Source organism: Nuphar pumila, chromosome 6, assembly GCF_984573655.1.
Source record: "Nuphar pumila chromosome 6, dmNupPumi1.hap1.1, whole genome shotgun sequence".
NCBI classification, from domain to species: Eukaryota; Viridiplantae; Streptophyta; class Magnoliopsida; order Nymphaeales; family Nymphaeaceae; genus Nuphar; species Nuphar pumila.
In genome coordinates, this window is record NC_143254.1 from 123,904,261 (window position 1) to 123,914,853 (window position 10,593).

At 36.9% G+C, this 10,593-nt stretch overlaps 1 protein-coding gene across 3 annotated transcripts; it reads right to left on the reverse strand.

The window, feature by feature from the left end:
• Window positions 1-2,688: 2,688 nt before the first annotated feature.
• LOC149836024 (protein transport protein SEC16A homolog) lies at window positions 2,689-10,319 on the reverse strand. Of its 3 annotated transcripts, none has more exons than XM_090010755.1 (8): window positions 9,572-10,319; window positions 9,048-9,134; window positions 8,223-8,934; window positions 7,636-7,759; window positions 7,414-7,548; window positions 6,897-7,024; window positions 6,716-6,822; window positions 2,689-3,138 (listed from the first exon to the last, which is right to left on the reverse strand). In XM_090010755.1, exons 4-8 carry the CDS (start codon window positions 7,687-7,689, stop codon window positions 3,059-3,061), a joined length of 504 nt encoding a protein of 167 aa, XP_089866881.1. In that variant the 5' UTR covers window positions 7,690-7,759; window positions 8,223-8,934; window positions 9,048-9,134; window positions 9,572-10,319; the 3' UTR covers window positions 2,689-3,058. The 3 variants fall into 3 exon arrangements, with proteins under 3 accessions (XP_089866881.1, XP_089866882.1, XP_089866880.1); XM_090010756.1 differs by adding an exon at window positions 4,713-4,798 and having other exon boundaries at window positions 8,223-9,134; XM_090010754.1 differs by having other exon boundaries at window positions 8,223-9,134; window positions 9,530-10,319.
• Window positions 10,320-10,593: the final 274 nt, after the last annotated feature.

Consider the following 10,593-nt stretch of genomic DNA (forward strand, 5'->3'; position numbering starts at 1 on the left):
AAATGGGCTAAAAGTAGGGGTGTCAACGGGTCGGGCTTGGTTCAGGCTCAGGTGGAACCAGACTTTTCAGGTATGGTATGAGGTCCGGACCTGGGTCTAATCAGGTCAACTATAAGAGAAACCATACCCGGACCCAATAATAACTAGATGAATCAGACCCATACCATACCCCATAAAATAATGTTTTTTTATCATTTTTACATTGAAAATTTGTGGCTCTTAATCGGAACTTTGGTCGGGCCCGAGTCTGATATAAAGTTTTACAAACTATACCCGGGTCCATGTATTAATCGGACCTTCAGGTCCGGATGAGTCTTGATTGGGTCCTTTTATTTGTCACCATACCCAGAACCTATAGGGTTTGGTCCAGGTAAACCCGACCCGCTGACACCCCTAGCTGAAAGTGGTAACCATGCTTTGGGCCAAACATAGAGAACTATAACCAAGGGGGGGGGGGGGGCTCCACTTGTCTAGCAGGAGCAGTTAGTGCACGCCACCTTGTGTTGGGACGTTGCAAATTCGAACCCCATGGTATGGTTGTATAACTGGTAGGGAATTCGTGCACAATTCTATGCAAATTCGAACCCCAGCTTTCTTTGTTGAAAAAAACAAAAAACATAGAAAGATATAATTAGGGATGTAAATGGTTTGGATTCAGGTTAGGTATATGACCGAATCTGTTTAGTCAGATTCATTAGATTTTTTTTTATAATTTAAGGAAGAAAAATCCCATCATCATCCACCTCACATAAGTCAGTAAAACCCTTGAGGGGTACCCCCATGCCCACCGAAGAGTACATCAAGATTCATCCTTGTCCTTGCGGCAAGGGATGCTACCTGTGAGTTTCATCAACTGGATGAGAGGAGCCCTTGAGGGCCAGATTCCTTTGATACATGATGACTGTTTTACATAGAATTGTGCACGAATTCCCTACCAACCTTGTCCCATGCTCCATTTCATTTAGACATAACTTCCTTAGATTTCTTTTTCAGGATTATTTGCAATAGTTGTTATTTCTTAAAGAATCATAATTAATAAAATATTCTATTTTAATCCCGGGACTCCGCTTGTCTAGTAAGAGCACTTAGTGCACGTCACCTTGTCTTGAGACGTTGCAGCTTCAATATCAAATGTTTAAATTGTATAACTGGTAAGGAGGTTCTGGCTAACCCCAGCTTGCCTATAAAAAATAAATTTCTATTTTAATCGTTGTATATTTTTTATAGGCTTTTTCTTCATATTTGCATATTGAAAAAAATTGAAGCCTAAAACTCGTTTATATTTTTCAAAAAACGCTTCATTACATCTCACACCTTTGAAAAACTTGCTATACCCCATGTCATAGGGATTCTTCAACTTGTGCCTATGTTTGTAAAATATTCCTAACAGAAGACTGCAAAATAATGGCGTGTCCGATGTTCCTTTGATTGTATCCATGTGACAGTTTCTCACCATTCAAAGGCAACAAAATAGCATCGACTGCCAAGTTCAACCAACTCCAGGTACCCAAACATGCCAGCATCTATACGCAATTTTTTTGGATAAACAAGTGGACCAGACACATCATTTTAAGTAGGGATGTAAACTAGTCAGACTCGGGCTAGATCTAAGCATTACCAAGTCTGACTTAATCCGATTTGACCTAATCAGATTCAGATTCGGATGGAAAAAGATAAAACCAATCTCAGATCTGGCTAACTTAAAATCCGGTATTTAGACTTAGTCCGGATTTTGGTCAGATTCAGTTTAGCTTTGAATGCAAAACATAATACCAAACTCGGATACATATTTGGCTACCAAACCCGACTAATTGGATCCGGATTCATGATAGATGTCGGGTTACATTCGACCCATTGACATCCTTAATTATAAGTCATGATACAAGTTCATATACTATCATCATTGTCTGTGGGTTTGATACACTTGATACACAGACAGACCAGTACGGGGACTAATCGGTCTCTGACTCCCTGCCCAGGCGTTGTCCTGCGTTTTTTATAAGGCGCCTCTTTACATAAGATGGCACATGTGGTTTCAATGATTTGTAACCTTGACCAAGTCCTTGTAAAAGCCAAAATAATTTGGCCTTGTCATCAATTGGCATGCTGATTAAAGCAAGGTCATCACATATGGCCTTGAACTTCCTTATGTACTCAGTTAAAGAATTTGAGCCTTTTTTAGGAGAAGTCATACACTGAGTTAGATGAAACTCGCGCTCCTGCGAGTCTTGAGCAAAGGTTTCTATGAGAGACAGCCCAACCACATTCATGACAGCCCAAATGGTTCCTGTGTAGGTGCTTTATAAGGCGTTGTACAGGACGTGCCGGTCACAACACTAGGGGTGCGACTGGCAAGTCCAGGACAAACACCATGCTGATCAGCCCGCGTGGCATTTGTCCTGGCATGCAAACACAACCCTAGTGTACACGAACACAAACTCCAGATCAAGTTTTTGTAACTATAGTTGATTGCAAAGCAACTCTCACATCTCGCTGAATTTCTTGAACACAACCGCGCAACGGTCACCAACAACACGTTAAAATAGTAATTTGTAATTTGGGTTGAATCACAAAATTTAAGATCCAAATCCAACCCAAAAGGTGATAAGGATGGTGGCATGGATAAAACGTCGTTTGAGCTTCCCCAAAATCTTAAAGATTGCAAAAATGCTTTGTAAGTCTTAAGTATTTCGTCTTTTGGACTCCACTCCATTTAGAGCCTATATAAAGGGTTAGATGCTAATGTTTGATGTATGAAAATGAAATTAAAAATGAAGTAAAGTTCCTTTCACCGTAGCCTCCTTCTTTCTCACCTAAAAAAAAAACCATTAAGTTCATTCTTTTTCAAAATAAAGTCCTCACTTGTTTTATCATATTTCCTTCTCAAATTCTATCTTCTCAAGTATTTGCCCTCAACACTTTTATTGCTCCAACAAGTGTGGTATCAAAGCTATGGCATCAAGCTGCACCAACTCCAGCTTCAACTTTTCTCAAAATCAAGTACCAATATTTGATGGTGAAAGCTATGAATTTTGGAGTCTTCAAATGAAAACTTTGTTCATATCTCAAGATCTATGGGAGTTCGTTGTTGAAGGATATGAAGAATCAATTCACGATGCAACCTTGTCTTCATGAACTCTTGCAAAACAAAAAGAGTTCAAAGAATGCAAAAAAAATGGCACTAAAGCACTTGTCTTCATCCAACAAGAGGTAAGTAAATCAATCTTTTCTCGTATCATGAATGCTTCCAAATCAAAAGATGCATGAAACATCTTAAAAAAGAAATTTCAAGGTTTTGACAAAATTGTATCAATCAAACTTCAATATCTTTGAAGTGAGTTTGATACATTATTAATGAAGGACAATGAAAACATGCAAAAATTCTTTTCTCGGGTTACTAAAATTATAAATCAAATTATAAGTTATGGAGACAAGATTGAAGATAAGAAAATTGTTGAAAATGTTTTACAAAGCTTACCATCTAAATATGATTATGTAGTTGTTGCAATTAAAAAATCAAAAAATTTATCTGTATTATCATTGCATGAACTAATGGGTTCTTTGGAAGCACATGAAAAGCGGATATCCAGGTTCGAGTCAAAGAATTTGGAATAGGCATTCCAATCTAAGTTGAATGTTGAAGAAAAAAAAGACTTTCAAAAGATGCAATATGAAAGAGGTGGAAAGAATCAAAGACCAACAAGAGGTCGAGGATGAGGAAAAAGTAATTTCAATTCAAGATATAACAAGTAAAATGAAAATTTTGAGTTGTAGTATTGCTATGTGTGCAAAAAGCTTGAGCACAAATCAAAAGATTGCAGGTTCAAATGCACCAAATGCAAAATTCCAAATCATTCTAAAAAAGATTGTTTGTTTAAAAAAAATGAAGCAAATTTTTTAAAAAATGATGAACAAAATGATCATTTATTCTTCTCATGCTTGGATGTTAATCAAGAGTCACCTGATATTTAGTATCTAAATAATGGGCACAACAGTCATATGACTGGCAATCGGAATTGTTTCACTAAGTTGGATGAAAGTTTGATCAAAAGTAAGGCTGTAAGATGAAAAATCTCAAGCAGTTGAAGGCAAAGGAGTCATTGCTGTGAAAACAAAAGTAGGTGAATCTAAACTCATTCATGATGTTTTTGGCTTGGCACAAAACCTTTTGGGTGTTGGTCAGCTGATACAAAAAGGATATTCAATTTGTTTCAACAATGATGAATGTGAAATAATCGACAAGAAAAGTCAACAAACCATAGCCAGAGTATAAATGACTTCAAACAAGGTTTTTCCTTTGACAATGAGTTCCTGTGAAAATCAAGCTCTTAGTGTAAAAAATTAGATGATTCAAACCTTTGACACTTTAGATTTGGTCATTTAAATTATAGAAGTTCGCAGTTACTGAAACAAAAGAATATGGTGATAGGACTTCCTTGTATAAATGATGAAAAAGAAATATGTGAAGGGCGCATATTGCCATTTTCTGATTCTTCATGGAGGGCAAAACGTCCACTTGAGTTGGTTCATGCAGATATTTGTGGGACCCACTCTAACTGAGTCTCATAATGGTAAAAGGTATTTTTTATTATTTAAAGACGATTATAGTAGAATGATGTGGGTATATTTTTTTCAACAAAAATTAGAAGCATTCTCAATGTTCAAACAGTTCAAAGCATACGCAGAAAATAGAAGTAGGTTTAAATTAAAACCTTGAGAACATATCGAGGTGGAGAGTTCACATCAAATGAATTTTGGGACTACTGCAAGGAGCATGGCATTAAAAAACAGTTGAAAGCTGCAAAAATGCCACAACAAAATGGAGTCATTGAACAACGTAATAAAACAATTGTTGAAATGGTAAGAAGCATGTTAAAAGAAAAAAACCTTCCAAACACTTTTTGGGCTGAAGCTATCAATACTGTAGTGCACATCTTAGTCAGGTCGCCTACAAAGTCTCTTATTAACAAGACCCCTTATGAAGCTTGATTCAAGCATAAACCAAAGGTAGATTATTTCAAAGTCTTTGGTTGTATTGCATATGCAAAAATTACATCTTAAGACAAAAAAAAGTTTGATGAAAAAAGAGAAAAATATATTTTTATTGGTTATAGTGATACTTCTAAAGATTTTCGTCTTTTCAATAAAAAATCTCATGACTTTGTGGTTTCAAGAGACATAATTTTTGATGAAATAAGTGAATAGAGTTGAGACTCGGAATCAACAAAACCATGTTCAAAAGATCATGATGGTAAAAAGCAAAATGAAGTCATCACAAACATGGAGAAATCAGATATTGAATCAGATGATCCTCCTAAAAAGATAAGAGAACTCTCTAAAATTTATGAAGAATGTAATTTGGCACTATTTTCTTGTGAACTACAAAATTTTGAAGTAGTTGTACAAAATGAGATTTGGAAAACTGACATGAATGAAGAAATCTCTGCAATAGAGAAAAATCATACATGGGAGTTGGTAGAAAGACCACCAAATAAAGATACTATTGGTCTAAAGCGGATTTACAAAACAAAATTCAATGAAGATAGCTCAATTTAAAAGCACAAAGCTTGATTAGTTGCAAAGGGTTATTCTAAAAAATATAGAGTAGACTTTAATGAAACCTTTGCTCCTATGGTCAAAATGGAAACAATAAGAATGATGCTTGCTATTGCTGCAGAATTAAATTTTTTTGTTTACCAACTTGATGTCAAATCAACATTTTTAAATGGAGATCTTAAAGAGAAAGTTTATGTAGAACAACCTCTTGCTTTCAAAAAGAAGGGAGAAGAAGGAAAAGTGTACACGTTAAAGAAGGCCTTGTATGGTTTAAAGCAAGCTCCCCGAGCTTGGAACATGAAAATTGATAACTATTTTATACAAAATGGTTTTCAAAAGAGTCCAAGTGAGCCATCTTTATACTTTAAGAAATAAGGCAAAAGAAATTTTTGCGTTTTCTGTTTGCATGTTGATGACTTGATATATGTTGGAACAAATCCAACGAAGGTTGAAAAATTTAAAGAAGCTATGATGAAGGAATATGAAATGTCAGATCTTGGTATTATGATTTTTTTTTTAGGAATTCAGGTCAAACAGTAAATGGAGAATTTTTTTTTCTCACGAAAAATATGTTGAAGACTTGTTAAAAAGGTTTAACATGTCAAACTACAAGTCAGTAAGCACTCTAATGACAGTAAATGAAAACACTACAAGAAAAATGTGTATTAGCGACAGACGCTTTCCATCGCTAATCCGTCGCTAACGTGTTTAGCGACGGAAAGAGTCCGACGCATAATCCTCATCGCTAAAATGCGACAGGATTTATCTGTCACAAATCCGTCGCTAAGTAACGACGGATTAGCGATGACCTATGTTTGTCGCTAATACGTTGCTAATTAGCAATGAATTAGTGAAGAATTATATCCGGATATAATCCGTCGTTAATTTTTGCTCGCCAATTTAGCGACGGATTAAACTCCATCGCAAAACATCCAACGACAAATTAAATTCCGTCGCAAAACATCGACCGATAAATTGGCGACAAATATACCTGTCACCAATTTAAAAAAAAAATTTGCAACATGAATATCGATGCTGGTCAGGACCTTCCCCACCAGCTTTGCAGGTGCCAAATTTGAGGTATATCCTCCCTAAAGATGAAGGAGGTCAACACGAGATTATCAAAATACAAATAAGAAACATAAGAACAGAAAGGCACCTGGTTCAAAGGCGTTCTTCCAAGGAAGATATGTCAGAAGCTTCCATGTTTCGACATCAGCTGTATGACCAGCATTCTTCAATAACTTTAGTATAGCTTGACAATACCTAGTTAATCAATGTTCACTAAGACACTGCTAGACGAAGAACACTAAGAAAGTTAGTGAGAGGACAAGACCAACCTCAAAGATTCCAAAACCTTTCCCACCTCAGCCAGCATGTGGGCATAGACAAGTTTATATGGCTGAAATGGCTGCAAGACAAACTGAGAATTGCCAAGAACCTTTGCATACTCATATAATTCTGTTCTCTGTTGAAATAGTGAACAGCTCAATCAGGGTGTGGTGTCAATCAACAAAAACAATAAAAGCTCTATGGCTTGCTCAGACTATTTAAGATATACATGCCTAAGGAGATGCCAATTGTAATGCACTGGATATAACTGGACAAGGAACCACGAAAACAGTAAATTCACATCTAACGTCATTTTAATTATATTGAGATATTTTAGGATTTTCCATTAGAAGAAAATCTCAAAATATGATGATGTTTTTTATACACAGAGGTATTTGAGACAAAGTAAGATGAAAAGACAAATAACACAGACCATAAGCCTATTATGCACTGATAAGACAAAAAAAGCTAAAATCTCTATGAACTTCTAAAATGCTACTAATAGCAGCTACAAATGACATTCACCTGGATAGCATCAGGACTAGCAAATGTTCTTGGCGACTTCCAGTGATCTGCACCAACTAGACACAGTCTAGAAGTGTCTGAAAATGACTCGAAGTTTGTCTCCGCAATCAAGTAGCAGGCATGAGCAGCAGTAACCTGTAATATCAGTCACCTCACAGCTATAAAACCAATACAACAAGATAATACAGACTATAGTAAAATAAATTAACCAAAGACCCACACCTCGTCTGTCTCCTTCCACAGAGTCTCCAAGATGAATAATAACAAGCTCATCATCTTTTGTTCTGTTTGCAATTATAATGGCCAAATTCTCTTCCCAATCGTCCAGCATGCCACTCACACAAGTCTATGACACAATAAATCAAATACATCCCATTTAGGCAAGCAGTTATAATATTACTTCTTTTTTAATGATGGTGTGATTACTAGGGATGACCTAAAGAAACACATGAATGCCTATGTCACATGGGTGCGGGTGTGGGTGCGACACAGGTGCGGCGCAATTTTAAAAATTTTGGACACGGGGACTCGGCTATATATATGTATATATATTTAAATATATATATAATATATATATATAACAATAATAAGACTCAGACAAAGTTGTGCCCATTAGAGGACACGTGATGAGTTGTGGAGCCTGATTCAGAGTTTTTTTCCTTACAGGAGGGGGTCTCGAGGTTCATATACCAAAAACATTAAAAGTTTACTCAAATTCTGCCTTGGAATTAGGATAACATATTATACACAATGTTGGAATCAAAATGCAATTATGATGCATGCCACAAACACCGAGTAGAAAAACTCACCTGAGCTGGAGACTGAGAGATGCTAACCTCCCCATATCGTATGGAACTTGTGACTTCAGAGGAAAATACATCAGCTAGTTGCCCAGCTATAAGCAAGCATACTGTCTGCAAAGGTGACCCATATATAAATTGGTGATGTGCCATTTGCTTCACAGTGTCCACATAGAACTGCTTTCACCAGATTGGAAAAAGTGCAAGCTTCAGGAAGGATTCAGACTATATTCCTCAGACTATGTGCAAGCTTCAGTGTTCACACAGTGGATGACTTGGCTGGAGCAATAGCTGGATGTCTAAATATCTTGTTAGGAGCACCAATGAAAGATCGTGAAGATGTAGATGATTTAAAAATGAAGTGATTAGATGCCTTTCTTTCTAAAAGATTTGGCTGGAAACTCAAAGATATAAATTTGGAAGAACTGAGAAAGTTTGCAATTCTTTGAGGACTCTGCCACAAGGTTTTTCTACATTTCAATGGCATGGGTCAGTTTCATCTTGGTTTGACAGGTGACAAAAAATCATTCTGTTTTGGCTTTTCTTTATGAAGGTTGGGTTGGAGATGGTTGATACATGCTCAAACAAGCTGGCAAATGGATGGCAATCTGCTCAGCTCTTACTAGCAGAACAACTGTGTAGCTTGTCTGTGTGTGAACAATTTGCAAGTGGGTATTTTAAACAAGGATATAAACCCAAAATATTGGAGAAGCTAGCTGAACTGAGAAGAAAGAAAAGAAAAGTCAAATCCAAATGAAATTCTCATAACATCTAAAAATAATAATTTGATGCTTCATTACAAGTTCTATCATAATACAATTATCAGTCTGTTACCAGCTTCTTCTTATTATCCCGCTCCATTTCTCGATTATCTCTTTCTTTCTTTTCCTGAATTTCCTGGTTAATACGATCAGTCTCAGCCTGAAATCCACAAATACATAATAATAATAATAATCAAAATAAAGATGTGTACGCTACATTTAAATATGATCAAGCTAAATTTCACTTAAAATATTCATATTAACACCCGTACTCATAGAAATCATTATTGAAAATAGTGTGTTGAAAAATCATATTTAAGGATCAAATATCATAAATAAGCAGCCAAATTTACTCAAAGATAGTCAAGTAATGAAAAGAGAGAAAAAAATCTACAAAGAACTCCCTCTCTTTGAAACGGTTGTTTTTTCTAATTAAGCATTTTTTACACACTTCACTGACAAATAACTAAAAGAACGCTCTCGAAATGCACAAAAACAGTTCAAAAGCACACCAACAAACCAAATGACAGAGAAGCATTTATATAAAGTGATTACATTTGGGAAAACAAAAACATCGATTGCGGTATGCGAAATTACTTTTCCGTCGAGCAATCCAAATATAAAATTGATGAGAACTTCGTCTTCGAAACCAAGAAGCTCGGTCGCTCGGTTCGCAATCCATGGCCTGATGACGTCCATTTTCACCGTCGTCATATCAACCTAAACACAACACAAACAGCCCCAACAGAAAACCCTGTAATTTCCTGAGAAATCCAAAAAATGAAAAGAAACCAGGTGCTCGAACTCCGCAGTGAATTTCTGCGACTTGAGAAGCTTTGCCGCCTTGTTTGAGAAGCGAGTGTCCTGATCGGCCGACGTGCCCTGGAATCCAAAGAGGAAAAGCACTGAAACTCAAAAAAATGAACAAAATGCTGAAACCCTAATTCTTAGGGTAAAAACCCACAAAAAAAAAAGAAGCCACACTCGAAAGAAATTTCATTTCCGAGAGATAATAGGAATCTACAGAGACTGAAAACTCCACAAAAGAGGAATGAAATCGGAGAAAAGAAACAAAGAAGGATCATTCATAACCGAAAGAACCCACCAGACATCATCGCAACTTCGATCGATTGCCTCCGGAACCCTCGCCCTGCCCCTAGTCGCCGCTCTGGTGATGCAGGATGTTCTGTGAAGACGCTGCTCTGGCGAGGCCACAGACGGGGAAAGGAAAAAGAGAAGAGGGAGGAGAAGGAAAGAGGCAGAGGCGATTACGGCGATAGCACCCGGCTCCGGCCGGCTGCGGATGGGGAAGGGGAGGAAGCGTCACGGCTGCAGTCAAAGCCGATTTGGGGGTAATCATAGAGAAAGAGAGGGGAGGGAGAATTTCGCGCCTAGATGGACAGTTTTTATCGAAAAAACTCTGTCGCTAATCCGCAGCTAAGTTGCCGTAGAATTTGCGATGGAAGTTTTCTGTCGTGTTGCGACAGATTTTTTTTCTGTCGCTAATTTCGCAAATATTTTGCATTTTAGAGATGAATAGTTTTCTCTCGCTAAACCGTTGTAAATTTACGATAAAAAAAATCCATCGTTAATTACCGTTTTTCCTGTAGTGAAAACTC